Source organism: Elgaria multicarinata, chromosome 3 (assembly GCF_023053635.1).
Source record: "Elgaria multicarinata webbii isolate HBS135686 ecotype San Diego chromosome 3, rElgMul1.1.pri, whole genome shotgun sequence".
Lineage (NCBI taxonomy): Eukaryota > Metazoa > Chordata > Lepidosauria > Squamata > Anguidae > Elgaria > Elgaria multicarinata.
In genome coordinates this window covers 174,689,928-174,710,493 of record NC_086173.1, presented here as the reverse complement: position 1 = coordinate 174,710,493, position 20,566 = coordinate 174,689,928, and the positions used below count along the sequence as shown (strand labels likewise).

The 20,566-nt window shown below is 51.5% G+C and overlaps 1 protein-coding gene across 1 annotated transcript in view; it reads left to right on the top strand.

Moving 5' to 3' along the window:
• LOC134396453 (H-2 class II histocompatibility antigen, E-S beta chain-like) overlaps positions 1 to 20,566 on the top strand; it is a 79,517-nt gene that overhangs the window by 41,519 nt on the left and 17,432 nt on the right. Inside the window, exons 2-5 of the mRNA XM_063122957.1 lie at positions 8,328 to 8,603; positions 10,022 to 10,303; positions 12,038 to 12,151; positions 14,495 to 14,518. Of these exons, the coding sequence (XP_062979027.1) occupies positions 8,328 to 8,603; positions 10,022 to 10,303; positions 12,038 to 12,151; positions 14,495 to 14,518 (696 nt within the window). The remainder of the gene's footprint in view (positions 1 to 8,327; positions 8,604 to 10,021; positions 10,304 to 12,037; positions 12,152 to 14,494; positions 14,519 to 20,566) is intronic.

The window sequence follows — 20,566 nt, the reverse complement described above, 5'->3', positions numbered from 1 at the left end:
GGCCGGGCCGGGCCAGGAGTTGGCCTTTTAGTGCCCCCCAGGCGTTTTCAACCCTGATTTGCACAATCCCTGCCCCTGGTGACTGGGGCTTATGGGAGTTGTAGTCCATCACACCTGGAGGGCACCACATCCCCTCCTCCTGGTGCAGACAGTGGTGAACTAGACGGATCAGGGCCTGACTCTGTGGAAGGCGGCTTCCTACGTGCTGTTGCAGCCTGCAGACCTCCCAGCGTGTTGAACTACAACTCCCATCATACACAGCCAGAACAGCCATTGGGCATGATGGGACTTGTAGCACAGCACATCTGGAAGGCACCCGGTTGCAAAAGGGTGTGTTCTTGTTCCCAAAATTTTGATCATTGATACCTTTTCACTTTGATTAGGGAGGAATGGTTTTCCGGTTTCGTATTAGACACAAACATCCAAATAAAAAATAAATATTTTGTTTGTGTGAAGAGCCGAGTGTGTGTCTTGGAGCCCAATGGGATTTGTCTCTGGGAAAAGGAGGGGAGGTCTGAGGGATGGAGCGCCTGTCCGGTGCAGGTGGGATGGGGAGGTCTACTCTGAGGAAGTGGCAGGTGTGCGTCTGGAGCAATATAGGATTCCTGGCCCTGCTGCCCTCTTTGAAGGGGTTGGAGGGGCAGCAGGAAGGTCGAGGAGGGAGGGGCAGTGACCTGGTTTACCTGCCAAGACAAGCCGCTGTGGGTGATCAGACGTGGTGGGTCGTCGTGTCGTGCGAAGCCAGCGTTTGCCTTGCAGGACTCCTCAGTCCTTCCTAGCTACACTAGAGTGACCAGATTTAAAAGAGGGCAGGGCTCCTGCAGCTTTAACTGCGGTGATGAAGAGGGAATTTCACCAGGTTCTCCATATAGACAAATGACACCTGCTGTAATTTCCTTTTCAATGCAACTGTTAAATAGGGTGACCCTATGAAAAAGAGGACAGGGCTCCTGTATCTTTAATAGTTGCATAGAAAAGGGAATTTCAACAGGTGTCATTTGTGTATATGGAGAACCTGGTGAAATTCCCTCTTCATCACAACCATTAAAGTGCAGGAGCTATGCTAGAGTGACCAGATTTAAAAGAGGGCAGGGCTCCTGCAGCTTTAACTGTGGTGATGAAGGTTCCCCGTATACACAAACGACACCTGCTGAAATTCCCTTTTCAATACAACTGTTAAAGATACAGGAGCCCTGTCCTCCTTTCCATAGGGTCACCCTAGGCTTGACGAGCCTCAGAGTGGCCGCCGTGGCGACGTTAAACTCCGGGGCAGTTACGAGGTATGACATCGATATAAGTGAGGGCAGTTATGATAATAAAGTGCAGAAATTAAATGAACTGCAGCAGTGCAGATGCGGTGCTGTAGGCTTCCGGAGTTGCACAGAATTCCTTGCATTCTCCTTCCAGTGGGACTGAATGGCTGCTGGGTTTCCCCACTTGCTTATTGCGTTACATTCAGTCCTAAGGACTCCCTTCCAGGGAAAATGGTGATTCTGCGCCCCTGCTGTGTGTGTGTGTGTGTGTGTGTGTGTGTGTGTGTGTTGGTTCTCTGGGTGTGAGTGTGGGGGTGGTGGACGCTGGAGTGGTTTTGTGAGAAGGTTTTGCTTCGCTTTCTGCTGACCACAGGTGCTTGGATCGTGGCCAGTTTCTCTGTTTCATTTCCACGAACGCTGAGCCTGGCTTGTCGCGTGGGGAAGCGAAACCCGAGCGCCTCTGCAGCGTCTTGTCCACTGCCAGGAGCGTCTCTGGGCAAAGAAGGACGTTGTTGGGGGCCCAGAGGTGCAGCTTCCGTCACCAGAGAGCTGGAAATAATGGGTGGGGTAGGGGTGCCTTGACCCAGGGCCCCGTGTGTGTGTTCGTCTTCCCTCCCCTTCTGTGTAGCGGAGAAGAGTCCCAGAGTGGTGGAATCTCAGGCTCTGACTCTGGAGAGCCACCCCTGCCTCCCTTAATTCTCTGCCTTTCGCTTCACAGTCTCAGGCAGGCAGCATCTGCACACGCACCAGAATGAAGTGGTAGAGTAACACTTAACCCCCTGCAATTTGAAATCCAGCACATCAGGGAGAAAATTTGTAGCTCAGGGACTGTTGCATCAGGACCTAAGAGGAGCCCTGCTGGATCATACCAAGAGGCCTGTCTGGGCTATTTATCTTTCAGGCAAAGTCTGGAAAATAAAGGTTAATTGTGGCATTATACACATTTAATGGTTGAAATGCGGCCAAAAGAGAGAAACAATTATTTATCTTCTATTACAAAAATACAAATATTTCATAAATGCGTGGCAACGACAAAATTCAATCAGAACTTTTAAAAAGAAGTGAAACCAAAACAGTTGCTCTGAATAGCAGCCACAAGCGTAGTTTCTTATGACTGGAGTGAAAAAAAGCTTCCCAAGAGAATTCACATCCATTTTGCAAGGCCTGTTCATAAATAAGGCGAATGGGCCCCAACGTGTTTCCGAGGGGTCCTGATGAATGAATCTCATGAATGAAGGAGAGTGCAGAGTTCAGCACGAGGCCACGAAAACATCCCTTTTCCATGAGAACAGGAGAAGAGCCCTGTGCTTGATCAGTCCAAAGGAACACCCAGGTTGCCAGAGTGGACAACCACACGCCCCAATGGGAAGGCCACGGCGGGACGTGAATTCAGTATCACCTTCCTTCTCGTGTTCCCCGGAAAGTAGGACTCACAGCAGAAACTGGAGGTAATATATAGCCATCATGATTAGTTTTGTATTGGACATCAGGAAAAACTTCCTGACTGTTAGAGCAGTATGACAATAGAACCAGTTGCCTTCAAGAGGCAGCTGGACAACCATCTTTCAGGGATGCTTTAGGGTGGAGCAGGGGTTGGACTTGATGGTCTTTAGGCCCCTTCCAACTCTGCTATTCTATGATTCTATGAAGTAGGATTGATTTTTCCATAGAGGGGATCATTAAAGAAAAGTCACCCAGCTGAAGCGCTACAGTCATATTAGGAGGACTCTACCATGTCGTCCATCCCTAGTAATACTAGAGTGGGAATTCAGTTTGAACGCTGAAGGTTCAAGTATTTTAACCTTGACTCATCGGGAGGTATTGTGGGGGGCAACAGATGCACAGGCAGTAAGCCTGTGTGCAGCACTTGCTGGGGAACATGGGTGGGAGGGTGCTGTTGCACCATGTCCTGCTTGTTCATCCCTGGCCCATGGCTGCTTGGCCACTGTGTGAACAGAGCGCTGGACGAGACGGACCCCTGCTCTGATGCAGCCTCACGGCTCTTCTGATGTTCTGATGTTCTTAGCACAAACTGCTTTGGGAATCAACCCCCAAGACGTGTGACATGAGACATGGGATTATCTCCTGCTAAACACCCCCCTCCCAAGCCCTCCTGGCACCTGGCCCAAAACGCTGCTGTGCTGATTTGTACAGGGCTGTACCACAACATACCTCTGAGTTTGCCTCTGCCACTAAAGCCCTCCTGCTGTGTCTGTCCTTCAGAGCAGCTCATTCGGTCAAGGCTTGGTGAATGGAATGAGCGGCATCGGTCTTCAATTCCAGCCGGGGTTCAGTCCTTGCAAGGGGCTGCGATGTTCTCGGTCAGAAGCCAGCTTCACGGTCTGGACTCAGTGCCTGGAAGTGGGTGTCTTTCCAGCTGCAGGCTGGCTACTAACCCTCAGCCCCCTCCCTCACGAGGATTTTGATACTTCGTTTTTTATACTATTGTTTGTTTTACACTTTGAATTGTCCTCCTGGTTTTAATCTTTGTGACCCGTCCAGAGAGCTTTGGCTATTGGGTGATGTAGAAATGCAATAAATAAATAAATAAATAGTGGTGGCCATCCCTGCATTGTAGTAGCCAATTCCATTGTTTCACTGGATGCTGGTGTGCGTGTGTGTCCTTCCTTGTGCCTGTCCCGAATCCCCCCCTTCAGCTTCCTGGGAACGACCCCATTGGGTCCCCGGATTAGGAAGGGTGGGGCCTGAGCTCCGTGGCAAGAGCACCTGCATCTCCAGGTGGGGCCGGGCGAAACACCTGCCCCAAACCCTGGAGAGCCCCTGGCCATCCGTGAAGACAGTCCTGCACGAAAGGAACCAGAGGCGTCATGGGGGAACAGGCAGCCCAGGTGGGCCTTTTTGGCCACCATTCAGTTCCGTGGAGCGTCTGGGCCGCGTCGCCTTCTGGCAGCCGCCCTCTGCGCTGGGTCCCCATCTGGCTGCTTGTGATGCCTGGTTCCTGTCTTGCTACCCTGAAAAGCGGTGACAGGGCGGAATCTGAGCCAAAGCCTGGAAACGTTTTTGCATAGGAGCATTCACCTCTGTTTCAAACATGTGGTGGTGGTGGTGGTGGTAATACAAATGTGCCTCTGAGCATGTGCAGAGTGTATTTAGTTCACTATGGAGTAGTCTCAGTAAACCCTGAGACTACTATGCACAACTATGGGAGAAAGGTGGATGATTTTGACATTCCTCGGCCAGTGGGGGTGTGGAGTTGGGGACGCAGGTCAGTTGCCGCCTGGCCTTCCCACCCCTGCCTGCCCGCTGGGTCTGTGCCAGGGGTTTCCCAGGCCCGGCTTGTTGTCACCTGACACAGCGCTGGTTGGGTGTTCGTCTGGGTTTGCCTTTTTCAGGGACTTCCCCTGAGTCAAGACTTGAGCTGTGCCAATCACAGGCCCCAGGGCTGCCCTGGTCATCAGTTGCTGGGCAGGGAAGGCATGGCTTTTGCAAAACCCTCTGTCTTTACAGGCTTCTCTGAGCATCTCACATTCTTGCAGGCCTGGAGGGACTTGCTGTGGAGGAGGGGAGGGGAGATTAAAACAACAGCAACAAATTGACAAAGCCCCCCCCCCCCATTTCTCTGGCCCAGGGCCTTTCAGGGTTCCTCCATAGGGCAGGAAACAAGCAGGAGTGAAATCTACTGGAATTCTTTGAGAGTGTCAACAAACATCTGGATAGGGGTGATCTGGTGGACACTGTATACTTGGGTTTCTAAAAGGCTTTTGATAAAGTCCCTCATCAAAGACTCCTGAATAAACTTCGTAGACCTGGAATAAGAGGAGAGGTCCTCTTATGGATCAGTAACTGGTTAAAGAACTGAAAGCAGAGAGTAGGAATAAATGGTCAATTCTCCCGTTGGAGGGAAGTAAATAGAGGGGTCCCAGAGGGAACGGTATTGGGACCATAGAATCATAGCATAGCAGAGTTGGAAGGGGCCTACAAGGCCACTGAGTCCAATCACCTGCTCAGTGCAGGAATCCATCCTTGACAGATAGTGTTATCATGTCTCCCCTCAATCTTCCCTTCTCCAGGCTGCCAAAACAAAAGGGAACCCCAAGTAACAAGTGGTAAAAAAGCCAACGGCCCGGGGTGGAACCGGAGATATATCTTAGAAAATATAGGAGATCATTTCGCTCTGGAGAAAATTGAAATTATACTCTTATTTGAATTGCCTTGAAGAAGGACTTCATAAATCCGAAATGCGTTGGCAAAAATAAATACATATTTTCTAAGATATATCTCCGGTTCCACATCTTGCCCTTGGCTTCCCCCCCCCACTTGCTCTGAATAGAGAGGAACCAGGACCTCACGTGATTTGGAAGCTACACTTCTATTAATGCAGCCCAAAATAGCATTTGCCTTTCTTGCAGCCATATCGCACTGTTGGCTCATATTCAGCTTGCGATCTACAACAATTCCAAGATCCTTCTCGTTTGTAGTATTGCTGAGCCAAGTATCCCCCATCTTGTACCTGTGCATTTGGTTTATATTTCCCAAATGTAGAACCTGGCATTTATCCCTGTTAAATTTCATCCTGTTGTTTTCAGCCCAGCACTCCAGCCTATCAAGATCACTTTGAAGTTTGTTTCTGTCTTCCAGGGTATTAGCTATCCCACCCCCATCTTGTGTCGTCTGCAAATTTGATCAGCGTTCCCTGCACCTCCTCGTCCAAATCATTAATAAGAATGTTGAAGAGCCCTGGGCCCAGGACTGAGCCCTGCGGGACCTCACTCGTTAACTCCCCTCCCTCGTCCCAGGTGAGGAGGCTGCAACCCACTAAGCCTGGCAGAAGGAGGAACTGGGGGGTCATTAATGCATCCTCCCCACTCTCTTTATACACCTATCTTCTCAACCCGGACAAACCGGGTGACCTTCTGCCCGGAGACTGATGACGCTGCTGGAAGGAGAATTCTCACTGGTGCTTCTCTGTGCCCGGGCGGAGCTGCGTCTCCGGGACTTTGCAGAAACAGCGGCGCGTCCCACCCCGACCCTCATGAACGGCAGGCAAAAGAAGTTTCCGTTCTCGGGCTAAGAAGCAGGTTTTCCTCTCTCCCGGTCCTTGTGGGGCAGCAGCCATGGGCCCTGCTCTCGTTCTCCCGTTGCTGCTGCTGCTGGGACCCTCTTTGGTCCCTGGAAGTGGGGGAGGGAAGAAGCCCCCTCCAGGTGAGGAGCAGGTGAGGGAGGGGGAGGGGGCTTGGAGAGCGAGAGGGAGAGACCCCTTCTGCTCCTCACCATCCCAATGGGGCAGCAGAGACCCCCTTAAGCCCAAAGACCCTGTGGAGAGAAAAGGGGCAAGAGGGATCCAGGAAGCCCCCGAGGCTCAGGGAGCGAGTGAGGAAGGAGGGGGAGTGTCAGAGGGATGGGACCCCCCCCAGGGCCCCCACCTCTTCTGCTCTTGCGGAAACTCTGCGCTGTGTGAAGAAGGGTTTCCTCTGATCTGTCCTGAATCTCCCACCAATTGGCTCCATGGGGTTCTAGTATCATGGGAGGGGGTAAGAAATGCCCCCTCTCCGCTCCCTCCGCACCCTGCGTGATCTCGTCCCCCTCCGTCCCGTCTCCCTTTCCTTCCCTTTTCACTGAGCTAAAGAGCCTCGGATGCGCTGTCACTTTCCCCCTCGGAGGGGAGTTTCTTCCAGCCCTATTCTGAACTTTTGCCAACTCTGCAGGATCCTTTTTGAGATGCGGTGAACAGAACTATCCGCAGAATTCCACGTGTGGTTGTACAGTCGCTTTGTCCAAGGGGTGGGTGATCGTGGTGGTTTTATTCTCGGTATCTTTCCTAAGTTAGGGTGACCGTATGGAAAAGAGGACAGGGACCCCGTATCTTCAACAGCTGTACAGAAAAGGGAATTTCAGCAGGCATCATTGTATGCATTTAGCACCTGCAGGGATTCCCTTTCTATACAACTGTTGAAGATACGGGGGCCCTGTCCTCTTTTCCATACGGTCACCCTGTCTGGTCCTAATCCGATACTCCAGCCACGACACCACCTTTCTCTGGAGGTGTCTTTGCCTGCTGAGTCTCTGGCTGAGATTCCTCCCTTGTCCCGGATCCTCTCCTGGGCTGCGCGGGGGGGGGGGGGACGCTGGCTGGAGATCATCCATGTAAACGCAGCCTCTGCGGTGTGTCTGGGGCCTCAGAGAGGACTAGTGGGTTGGGGGGGGTCCCTGTCCCAAAGAGCTTTTAATGTAAAATTAGGCGGGGGGGGGGAGACCAGGCTGTGGTGCAGCCTCAGGCGTCTTTGGAGGCGGATCTGCTGCAGCCTGAGGAGAAGAGAGGCCGAATTCTGAAACTTCTGACGTTGTTTTGCATGCAGAGTTTTGTAAGGAACCCGGAAGCGCATTGTTAGTCTGCGTGTGTGTGTTAGTCTATATCTCTCTATGGCTCACAGTCGACGTTGTGACTCTTCTCATTGGTCAAAAACACTGAGAGGCGGGCGCAGGCTCCTTCCTGGCAAGACGATTGGGCAGGAGAGAGCCTGCTTTAGAATTATGCCCTTCGCGCCCCCGGCTCATTGAGGACTAGAAACTTGAGTCTTTAAAAGGGGAAAGGGGAAGTATTTAAAAGGGGAAAGGTGGGAGCCTGGATGAACTGTTGGTGGCCAGCGTGGCCTGAGTCTGGGCGAGTCCCGGCCAAGGGGGCAACTTGTGATCCAGAAGCGACTCGCGTGTAGTTGGCAGGGTGAGAAGCGACTCACGTGTAGTTGGCAGGGTGAGAAGCGACTCACGTGTAGTTGGCAGGGTGAGAAGGCACCACTGGCTACGAACTCTTTGATTAGAGGCAGTTCAGCAGAACTTTCAGAAAGAAAAAAGCTCCAGAAAATATTTAAAATATAAGAATACGGTTTTCACTGTCAGCTCCTGGAGAAGGTTTATTTATTTCTAGTCCGAAACGTGGAGCATTCCAGACACAGACAAGAATTATTAAAGATTTTAATCATTTTCATCGGCCCCAGAGCGAGTCTCTCAATCCTAGCCAGAAGCGACTCAGCGTGGTCCTCCTGGCCTGAGGACCCCCCACCCACGACCCTCCTTTTTCCCGCCCTCGGGGGCGCTTCCTCCCCCCTTCTCCAGCCCCCCATTTCCTGGCCCAGGAGAAGTCCGAGTGCCGCTTCATCAACGGGACGCAGCAGGTGCGCTTCCTGTACAGGTACATCTACGGGCGGCAGGAGTTCGTGCGCTTCGACAGCGCCCGCGGGGACTTCGAGGCCGTCACGCCGCTGGGGGAGCCCGACGCCAAGTACTGGAACAGCCAGGAGGGGATTCTGCGGGAATACCGGAGCTATGTGGATCGCTTCTGCCGCCACAACTACGAGGTGGCCGAGCAAGGGCGCGTGGTAGGCAGGAAAGGTGAGCCCCGCCCGCCCGGGAGGGAGGAAGGGAAGAGGGACAGTGTGTGTGTGTGTGTGTGTGAGAAGCGTTCTCCGGACTCACCTGCCAGGTAGGAAGACGCTCCTTCTGCCCACCTGGCGCTTCGGTAAAGAGCGAAGCAATTCATAGGGACACCAGTAAAGCTAAAGAAGGTGGCTAACCTTTACTTGTAGTATTTATACAAAGGCGTATTTAGAGGCTTTTATTTACATTTAGTCATAATTTCATTTATTTCCTTACTTATTTATCCAGTTGGCAGGAAAGGTGAGTTTCTGTCTGGGAGGGAGGAGGAGAAGGGGAGGGGAAGTGTTAAAAGAACATGGCTAACGTTTATTTCCAATTTTTGTACAAATTCATATTTATAAGTTTTTATTTATATTTATTTATTTACTTATTTGACTGGCCGTGGCTGTCATGATGAGGCCTGTTTCCCTTAGGCTGGGGGAAGGAGTTTCGGGCAAGGCCCTTCAGACAGAGCTTGACTACAGCAAGACAGAGAAAACGAACACTTTTATTTATTCATTCATTATTGCATTTATATCCCACCTTTTTTCCTCCTCCTCCTCCTCTCCATTTTATTCCCACAACAACAACAACCCTGCGAGGTAGGCTGGGAAAAGCTTCGATTCAGCATTTTCTTGCTAAATATTCTCCAACTGGCCTTGCCAATGAGTTTTTTAATGTTAGTTACCCAGAATTCATTGGGAGCCTGCCTTTTTCTTTGAGTGCCTTCTCTTTTAGAATCACCGTTTATTTTTTTACTTCTTCACCTTTCCAAGTGTTGAACCATGGAGCATTTCCACTTGCCTTTCACAACAAGACTTCCTTCTCTTGCTTGGAGGGAGGTGAATAAACAGTTTCTCCGGAGCCTCAATTCCGATAGATCAAAACCGGCCGCTGCCTTGTCAGTCCCCGAGAGGCCCCTCTTGCCAAGACCGAGGAGGCCCGAGAGACACCTGCAGCCTCCCTGGGCAGGTGCAGCCTCCCTCCGGAGAAGGCCAGGTGCTGAGTGGGGGGGGGGGGGGAAAGCCAGAAGCGCTGCAAGGAGGTTGGTTTGGTTTTTATCTCCAGTACTTGAGATGAGGACGGATGCAGTTTTAATTGGAATAAAGCTTTTACAGGGTTTTTCCCCCCACCTTGACCGTAAGTCTTGACAGACTGTTTATTGCAACTCTCCTCTGTGAACATATCAAACTATCCGCATTTGACCCACTCCCTGCCCTGACTTTGGACCCCCCAGGAAGGCGTCTGCCTGGCTGCAGAGGGAAAGCGAACGCTGCCCTTGGACTGCCCAGAAAAGCCTCCTCCGCTTTCCGGATCTCTCTCAGCCCCTCCCCTTCCTTCCCCTTTCTCCCCCCTTCATGTCTCTCTCACACATCCTTCTTCTTTCCTTCCAGCTTCACCCATCGTCTCCATCTCCCCCACCAAGGAAGCCCCCACTTCCCCCAACACCCTCCTGCTCTGCATCGTGACGGGATTTTATCCCCTGGAGGTCGAGATCCAGTGGCTGAAGAACGGGCAGGAGCAGAAGGAAGGGGTCCTTTACGGGGAGGAGCTCCGGAACGGGGACTGGACCTACCAGACCCAGGTGATGCTGGAGACGAAGCCGGAGCACGGAGACGTCTACACCTGCCAAGTGGAGCACGCCAGCCTGGAGGCCCCCATCACCGTCCAGTGGGGTGAGGGTCTCCTCTCCCTCCCTCCCTCCCTAGATGCAATCCTGCAAAGAGGGTGGGAATTCCACATTCCTGTGTCACTCCTGACCTGCTGAGGATGCAGAGACCCCCCCACCCACACTTCTCAGGAGGTCCCCTGATCTGATGGAGGTTCTTAACAAGAGCCCAAGTCTAGAGCTGCCTCCTCTTTTCCTGATGGCCTCCCAGGAGGTCCTTTTGTACTGATGGTGATGATTCACCTCGTGCCATCAGTGTGTGCAATGCAATTTACAATGTGCATGAGGACAGGAACTTATCAGAAAATCCACATGGGCGGTGGGGGGGTGGCAGCGGAAGGGGAACAGGGTGTGCTGTTCTGCCCACCCCACCTCCCCACCTCAGAAAGGCTCTTGTAGAGCTTCGGCTATTGGGCGATATAAATATGCAATAAATAAATAAATAAAGGGGCAGGAAGGGGGGCTGGAGCAACTCCCCTGTGCGGAAAGGGATTTAATGTTTGGGGCTTTTTAGCAGAGTTGGGGGGACGGATCAAAGTGTAAAAGGTTATTCCTGCTGTGGCCAAAGTAGGCCAGGAGACGTTCTTCTCCGTCTCTCACATAATACCAGGACCCAATGGTGGTTGTGGGGGGGGGGGGAATCCCATGAAGCTGAACGGTGGGAGATTCAGGACAGATGAAAGGCAGCCGGGTGAATGGAACATAGTCAAAGGAGGAGGTGTGTTGAGCCAGGGACAAAGCCATGCTAGCGCTCTCTCTTTGCCACGCTTACAAGATAGAGAGGGGACCGCAGGATTTATGCTCCCCTCTCCCCGGCCCCTTCCGTCTCTCAGGATCTTGCCCCCCCTGCCCCACCAGCCTTCAATCCAGTTTTATGTTGCCTGAGGACTAGCGTCTCCTGCAGTCACCACCGGTGAGGCTCCCTGTGAGCTCTGGAAAGCGCCTCAGCTCCTGGGTCCTGGTTGGGGCTGGCAGGAGAGGCTGGAGCCAGATGGGCGGTGGGGTGGGGGAGAATTGGGCAGCCAACCCCCCTTCCCGGCTCCCAATCATGGATCTTGTGACTTTCTGCTTTTAAAACTGTGGCTTGTTTTAATTTCCGTTGGCTTTGTTTGTTAGGTTGTACATGATTTGCATTGTATTTCGTACTATGCTGATTTGTGTAAGTCGCCTTGTGTACTTTTGGAGAAAGATGGAGCCTAAATTCAATCCCAGTTCTAGTGGTGCAGAACGCATTGTGAAACTATGGAATCCTCTACCACAGGATGGGGTGATGGCCCTGAACATGGAGAGCTTTAGAAGGGGATCAGACGTAGCCATCACTGGCTACTAGTCCGGATGGCTCTATGCCACCTTCAGCATCACAGGCAATACGTCTCTGGCTGAGGCTTTCCTTGAGCAATCCCCCTGCCCCTTTGATAGAATTTTACTGGGTTTCAGATGACAGTGACCTCCGTTTGCAGCCCCCTCCCATGTTTCCCCCACCTCTTCTTCTCCCCCCCCCACAATGGAGGCTAATGCCAGGACCTCCCCGTGTGGAAGAACCCTCTGAATGCCAGTTTCTGGGGAACCAGAGCAGGGTGGTGGTCTTGCACTCCTGTCCCGCTTGTGGGCATCTTTTTGGGACCCTCCCTGGGTGTAGCGCATGGAACGGATCCTCCCTTGGACACCTGCAGGCCGAGAGGCCAAACCTGGCCCTGATCCTCCTGCTCACGTGGGGCTTCTTGTCTCTCTCCTCCCACAGAGCCACGGAAGTCGGACTCTGCCAGGAGCAAAGTGTGGACGGGGGCCGTGGGGGCCGTGCTGGGCATGGTCTTTGTGGTCGTGGGACTCTCCCTCTACCGGAAGAAGAAGAAAGGTAACGGTGTGTGTGTGTGTGTGTGTGTGTGTGTGTGTGTGTGTGACTGACCCTGTTCAGACAACACGCTAAGCCATGCGGGTGAAGCATTTTGAGCGAAGCATCATGGCGTAGCCTGTGAAGCTCTTTGAATGGTTCAAAGCGCTGTGGAGACGGGAAGTGATATTACTGCCTGTCCTGTCTGGTCGTGGCTGTCATGACTGGGCCTGTTCCCCTTAGGCTGGGGGAAGGAGTTTCAGGCGACCAATCAGAATCAGATTTTGAAGCAGAAGAGAGACGGCGCCAGAAACCTTCCAGCCCATCTGGGGAGTGGGAGAGGGGACCCTCAGGGGTTCTTCACCAGCTGGGAATGAACCTTCGCCAGACCTTATCTCTGAAAGTGTGAGCAACACACAGTCCGTGGGAAATCTCTGTTCTTCCGAGGGCACTGAAAGATTAGCTGACCTTAGAGCCTGCCGCAGATTCAAATGGGTGGCGCTTGTAGTATCCCTCAGGCATAGGGACCATACGGGTGAGCTTACCTGCTCAGCCTGCCACTTGCTTTTAGACTACCAGGCAATAACATCAGAGTCTCTTCATTGCTGGATTCCTTTATTACTAAAACCTCTTAGAACAGTGACACCAAACTCGGGAACAGAGACTACAACTATACTTTACAGTTACAAAAGCGGAGAAAGAGTCAGAAGACTACAAAATTGTTGCAATAGCTGCATTGACATCAACATGGGCTTCAATCATTGTCTGCCATTTTTTGACCATTGAACACATTTTGTCACGTGTGAGATCCATCCCATGGAAGTTTGTAAGACAGTTTTTTCCCTGCACATCCTCTGTGATCAGCTTGAATTTACGGAAGGCAACTTCATCATTCTGTAAGTCAGCAAGACTTACTTCAAAGACACGGCCCTTGAGTCCATCAGAAGCAATTTTTGTACACTGAGTCCTGGTGACTAATGTCTTCCCCAAGTTTCGAATATTGAACATTGCTGGGGCGTTGACATCATACCAGGAAGGAAGTGTTGTGTTGTGTCTCTCAGGCACTTGTACTTTCAATGGGAGACAAATGATGAGGCTTGCTAAGTAATCCACAAAGCTTTTATTAAGCAACAAACGTCTCTTCAACCTGAATAGAGTCTACTTCTTTGAAGCGACCCCACCCTCTAGGCAAAACTATGCAAACTAAGCAAGACAATTGTCCGTGCAAGAAGAATAAGAAGCTACTTCTCAAATGCCGTAACTTCAAAGCGCCTGTTGCAATGGTAGGTTCTGGTATATTCTCTCTGACTTTCTCACGGCTTCTTTACGCGCCGTGCGTTTCAGCGGATCCTAGCATCAGTTAGTGTTTCGGAACGCTCACCCCCGGAAGAAACCTCACTTCTCAGGGAGTGTGTAGGATTTGGCCTTGAGGAGATAAGCTCTGGAGGGGGCTGACTCCCAGCTGGGGAATCTCCCGTGAGAGCTTCCTCCCCCACTGGTCCAGGCTGGCTGGTGTCTGGCGCTGCGTCTTCTAGTTCTGAATCTGAATCTGATTGATTACCTGGAACGTCTTCTCCCGAAACAGGGGCAGTAGGGTTAGACATGACAGTGAGAGAAGGTCGGCCCGGCTAGCTTCTCTCCAAAAGCTTCTTCGGAAACAGTCTCACTGAAGTTAAAGTGTTCTGGGAAAAGGCTTTATGCTTTTCTTGGAAAGACCATTGTCTCGCTGAGTTTGCGTAGTTTTGCCTACAGGAAAGTTCCAAGGAGTTAGACTCCCTTCAGGTGGGAAATGTTGATTGCCTGAATAAAGCTTTGTGGATTATGTGGCAGGCTTCTTTTATTGTCTCCCAATAAGGCAGGAGGTTTTGGGAACCATGAGGGTGGCTCTCCAGGGTCTTGGGCCGGGAGGGAAGGATCACCTTCCCCATTACTTACTAGTACCTGGACTTCTTTCTTCACTGGAGATGCCGGGATTGAACCCGGGCAGACGGACCTTCTTGCGTGCACAGCAGGGGCAGAGACACTGAGCTGCGGCCCCTCCCCTCCCCCAAATTCATAGTTGCCCAGATGCAGCACAAGGTTACAGGGGAGTTGTTGACCACCGGAAGGGGAGGGTCCTTGTGCTTCACTGCCATCCCGTTTGCCAGGACAACCGGAGGCCCCTGAGGAGGGTTTGCTTAGAAATATTCCCCTCAAGTCTAGGTCAATACTGGGATTTAGTTGGGCAGAGTAAAGAGTTATGGGAGGTTTCTGCTTTGTGAGGCCGCTCAGGGCCTAGGAGGGGAGGGGGCATCTTGGCCCTCCCAATAAACAACATGACTCCTTCATGGATGTAACTTTGCCTCCATCTTCTCTCTCTCTTTATAGCAACACCCATCCAGCCCCCTTCAGGTAAGGTCTCTCCACACACCTCCTCCCCCAATTACTTGTGTTGGCTTTTATCCTGCCTTTCCAAAAACGTTTGTCCAAAGTAGCTGACGGATAGTTCAAAGTGACCTCTCAAAGCCCACGTCCAGAGTGCAGCTCCTCTGCGGCATCCGAGAGCAGCAGCCCTGTGTGTCTCTTGCAGTGGGAACCACCAAGCGTCTTGTGGCACTTTGAAGTCTTGCAGATTTTGTGGTGTCAGAACCTTTTCTGAGCAGAGCCCACAAACTCAGATGCATTTGCTTATTTACTAGTACTTAAATTAATATATTAAAATCTGTAAGTGGTTAACTATAACAATATTAAAATCACAGCTTAAAGTACACTTCTAAAATCAATTACAACAGTAAAATCAATAGAAATGACAGTAAAATGGGGCATTGTCATGATTAATTACACTTATGACAGGTCAGATTAATTGCAAGCCAAATTGACAGAGTATATGGAAGCAAAAAGGAGGGGGGAGTCAGTCAGAGGGGCCCAAAGGCACTGAAATTCAAGAGGGGCTTTGAGGAAAACTCTCCTGTATCCGAAGAAAGCACAGTGAAACTCCACAAGCACAAGACTTTGGGGCAACGCAGCCTTCCTGGTTTGGCCATGTAAATCGGACACTTCCAAAGGAGGAGGGGAGATACAGCCTTGGTCTCAATTCAGCCATCAAAGAAAACACTCAAACTTGCTGATGATTCTACATCAGCCGTGTCTTTCTGAGGCCTCCCTTTCGAGTAGGGATGTGCTCCGCTCTGATTAGAAGCGCAGAAGCAGGAGCAAATTGGCCTGCTCCGCCTTGCCCAGAGGCGGAGTAGAAGCGGACCGTGGACCCCTAGAAACAGGGTGAAGAGAGGCACCCATTTTCGGAGTGATCCTCTTTCCGCGGACCGATCCGATCGCCATTTTGAAACATTTCGCCCATAGGATTGCATTGCGGAAAAAAAAGGGGATAACTGTGTTGTTTTTGAAGCTATCTTTCTGAAACTTCTTGTGCTTAGAGAGTCATGGCTGAGGGTCATTTTGAGCCTACTCTCAGCTCTCTGCATGGTGCGGTTCACTTGCTAGAATTTTTTAAAAAGTAGGGTAAAGGCGGGAAAAAGATTACCTTTTTGATTGCTGAGGGGCAGAGTCAACTCCCGGTCATGATCACATGATCACAAAGTTGGAGGAGGGGATAGTCGAAATGGGTAACTTGGGATTCTGTGAACTTCTCTTTCTTAGTCTGAAAGGACTTTTCCCAGTGTTTTTTAAAACAGTAGCCCCACCAAATGCACAAACACAACCTGAAATCATATACTAAGCCAATAATAAGAGATAGAAACACAGCACTGCTACCCACCCTAACTTTGGGGAACAACTGAAAAGATGTGGTGCAAGGGGATGAGCTCCCCTAGGGCATGTGGACATGCCCTCACTCTCTCCTGTACTTGGAGGGCCTTCAGAACCCTCCAAAGAGAGTAACCCGGTGGAGCAACGCCTATCATGAGTTGAAGTGAGAGCTTTGCTTCTTAAAAGACTGGTTCTTAGACAGGACCAGTTAAATTGGTATTTACTGTTTTACTCTGTACAGCACCATGTACATTGATGGTGCTATATAAATAAATAATAATAATAATAATTAATTGGCCGATGATTCCCCCTTTGGGCATGTCCACCCCCCCTCTTACTGGTAAAAGACAGATATAGCCATTTTTAAAAAGTTCTTGTTGTTGTTTATTCAGCAACACTGCTGCTTTTAATTCCACCCCTCCTTTGTTTATTTATTTATTTATTTATTTATTCCATTTTATATGCATTACTGGCTTATCCTTGGCTCACTTCCTTATGCCCCCAGAAATGTCTGCTGCCTGCCTGCCTTCCCTCCCTCCTCCCCTGCCCGCCTCGCAGGGATGGTTTGTGTCTGGCTTTGACTCAGGGGAGAAGTCCTTCCTGTGCTCACTTAGAGTTTTGGAAGTTCCAAATCCATTTTTCAAGTGTGGAAGAAGATTAATTTAGGTTGATCTCTACTCCCCAATTCATGGCATGTTGGGATTTCCTTTGAAATGGCCCCATTGAGCTGTCTGCAGGTTTAAGCCCCGCCAAAAATCAGGGAATGATGGGATTGCCTTGTACCTTGGCATGATTGTGGGTCTAGATGGCATCTGTGAGTGTGCCCACTTCCCTTTTTTTATCTGTCCAAATGTCAGAGAACAGTCCACATCTGCAAATGGGGTGCCCAATTTTCATAAATTCCCCCAAAATCAGGAGATGATGGGACTGCCTTGAGTCTGGGCGTGCATGTGTATCCCTGGATAAGCTATCATGGTGGCGAGTTTGAGGTTTTTAACATGCACATTGACGGAGCTATCGAAAGGGGTGTGAATGGGGTGCCCGATTTTCATAAATTCCCCAAAAATCAGGGGATGATGGGACTGCCTTGAGTCTTGGCGTGCGTGTGTATACCTCCATGAGGTGTCATGGTGCCAAACTTGAGGTTTCTAACTTTAACAGAAAAAAAGTTGTATACTTTTTTGGCTTAATGCAAGCCTATTGGGGAGGGAAAAACGGAGCTCCGCAGCGGAGCGGAGCGGACATAGGCGGAGCAGGGGCAGAGCGAAGCGGCCCGATCTGTGAATCACAGATCTGGAAGAGAAGCGGAGCGGGGGGGTCCGTGCACGCCCCTACTTTCGAGCTGTCAAAATAGGACAAGCTTTGGGTCAGCAGCAGTGTGTCCAGGGCCCTCGATGTGGTGCCCCCCCTCTGACCTGGCTGCAGCCCCCCCTTCCTGCCCTGCATAGCAGGAGTTACTGGAAGGTCCATCAGTATATTCTATGTGAGTCGTTGTTGGCCTGTGAGGAGGGGCTGTAGTGTGAAAGAGGTGGGGGTGGGAGAGACCCTGGGAAAGTCAATATTCCTGACACTCCATCTAAATATGAACTTTCCGATTACTGTATGTATTTTAATATATGGTTTTTTTTAATCTCTCCTCCCTTTTCCCTCCCAGCCCTCATTGGCTAGCGTCTTTCACCTCTGAGACCCAGCAAGGAAACAAACTCTTTGCATGGCTACTGAAGCTCTTTGCTTTACGTCTTTCCTTGGAAGATGCAAAACTGAAGGGGATGAAAAAGAAGAGACTCCCCAGCCTGGACTTCCTCCTCCTGCTACAACATCCCTGTTCCTGTTCCCCTTAATTTGTTTCTGGTTTTTTCTTTTGGGTTGGGTGGGGCATTCATCCTGCCAAGTGCTGAGAAGAGCCTTCTCCTTCCCTGGATTTCTGATCAGGAGCAGAGAACTGGTCAGGGTCTTTTCGTCCCCTGGCAGGACCATCACTCTGGGGTCCACTGTTTGAATTAATTCACCCATAACGGCATCCTGAAGCACTGAGACCCACAAGCGGGGACGGACAGAGAATGGAAAACACCTGTTGCCTATTGCTTGAGTTGAAGGAAATCACCAGGTTGAGCCAGGAAGGGGCCGTGGATCAGTGCGATAGATCCCCTGCGGAGAATGCAGAAGGTCCCAGGTTGAACCTCCAGCAGAAGCTCCAGGCAGGGCCAGGCCAGGAGTTGGCCTTTTAGTTCCCTCCAGGTGTTTTCAACTAGGATTCCCACAATCCCTGCTCCTGCTAGCTGGGGCTTATGGGAGTTGTAGTCCATCACTTCCGAAGGGCACCACATCCCCTCCTCCCAGTGCAGACAGTGAGCTACACAGACCAGGGCCTGACTCTGTGGAAGGCGGCTTCCTCTGTGCTATTGCAGCCTGCAGACCTCCCAGTGTGTTGGACTACAACTCCTATCATACCCAGCCATTGGGGAGGATGAGACTTGTAGCACACCACACCTTGAAGGCACCAAGTTGCAAAAGGGTGTGTTTTTGTTTCCGAAATTCTGATCGTTGACCCCTTTTCACTTTGATTAGAGAGGAATAGTTTTCAGTTTTCACATTAGAGGCAAACATTCGAATAAAACAAGAATACTTTTATTTGTGAAGAGCTGAGTGTGTGTCTTGGAGCCCAACAGGATTTGTCTCTGGGAAAAAGGGGAGGTTTGAGGGATGGAGCGCCCGTCCGGTGCAGGTGGGATGGGGAGGTCTACTCTGAGGAAGTGGCAGGAGTGTGAGTGGAACAATATAGGATTCCTGGCCCTGCTGCCCTCTTTTGAGGAGTCAGAGGGGCAGCGGGCAGGTCCAGGAGGAAGTGAACAGGGCCATTTTGAGAGGGACACAGGACCCCAGGGAATTCTGGGTAAGCTGCCATCCGGCTTCCATCTGTTCTCACGCATTAATCCCCCTCCCTTCCCCCCTTCCAAGAAAGCCCCAAAACTGCTGGCTTCCTCTGGACCCTGGAGTCCTGCCTCCCCCCTGCTCAGCTGAGTTTCCATAATAGTCACCCCACTCTCTTAAGAACCGCAGGGCGAAGTAGCAGGAGGAACGGGCTTTGTGAAAGGGCTGAAGTCCAGCCCCTGGGGGACCCTCCTCTTCCTGGATCACCTGCAGGAGGGTTATTGAGTTCAGCTCCCCAAGATTGAAGGGGCCCCCCCTCCGCCACTTTCTCCCAGTTCCACGGGATTTGGTGGGCAGTCCGCCAGTGGGCAGAGGGGGGGGGGGTCTTGGGTCCCTCATGGAGGTACTGGGAAGGGGGATGTCTCTGGGGTCTGCAGACCCAGGAGCGACGCCTTATGCGCTGATGGGCCCCCCTCCACCACGTCTCCAGGCCCAGGAGCGAGGCCTTATGCATTGATGGCCCCCCCTCCACCACGTCTCCAGGCCCAGGAGCGAGGCCTTATGCATTGATGCCCCCCCCTCCACCACGTCTCCAGGCCCAGGAGCGACGCCTTTCTGCTGTGCTTGTCATTGGCTAAGCTGCGTTTGCAACCAGCCGGGACAGGAGAAACAACGCTCAGTTGGTTTTCTAACGGATCTCCCAGGACTGTTGTTTTTGAACGGACTGTTGTTTCTATATTGTTGTTTTTATGTTTCCAACGATTCTTAAATTCTGTATACTTTTTTTTAATGTTTACTGTTTTAACTTTTGTAAACCGCCCAGAGAGCTTCGGTGTGTTAAACAGAAGGGGGTCTACTGCAGAGAAAGAACATGAAAACTGCTGCATTGAGTGGTTTTAACTCTCGGTATTTGGACTTGTGGTTTACGGATGTTGTTCTGTTTCAGAAGCTCCTGAAGAAGGATCGGGAGATCCCAAACGTGGAGCTTTTCAGTTTTCACATAATCAGTCCATTTACAACAATAGAATTTTTAAAGATTGAAGATACACGTAACAAAAAATAAAAACCTTTTTCTGTTTTCCAACACTAGAGACTCTCTCTTCTTTTCCATTGGATTCGCATAGTGTTTTTTCCCCTCCTTCATTTTGGCAGTATGTAAATGCAATAAAGAAAATTAAATAAAGTGGAGGCGCCACCGAGCACTTTCTCGCTTTCACTTTCTCCCCCCCCCCCACTTCCGAGGCGCGAGCGGCATGCGGTGGAAAGGGCGTCCCCGGGGTCCTAAAGCCCCGGAATCTCCTCCTCCTCGTTCTCGGGGGGGGGGGGGGAAGGCAAGCGCCTTCTCCCCGGGGTCCTAAAGCCCCGGAATCTCCTCCTCCTCCTCGTTCTCTGGGGGGGAGGCGAGCGCCTTCTCCCCGGGGTCCTAAAGCCCCGGAATCTCCTCCTCCTCGTTCTCCGGGGGGGGGAGGCGAGCGCCTTCTCCCCGGGGTCCTAAAGCCCCGGAATCTCCTCCTCCTCGTTCTCCGGGGGGGGGAGGCGAGCGCCTTCTCCCCGGGGTCCTAAAGCCCCGGAATCTCCTCCTCCTCGTTCTCCGGGGGGGGGAGGCGAGCGCCTTCTCCCCGGGGTCCTAAAGCCCCGGAATCTCCTCCTCCTCGTTCTCCGGGGGGGGGGAGGCGAGCGCCTTCTCCCCGGGGTCCTAAAGCCCCGGAATCTCCTCCTCCTCGTTCTCCGCGGGGGGGGGAGGCGAGCGCCTTCTCCCCGGGGTCCTAAAGCCCCGGAATCTCCTCCTCCTCGTTCTCCGGGGGGGGGAGGCGAGCGCCTTCT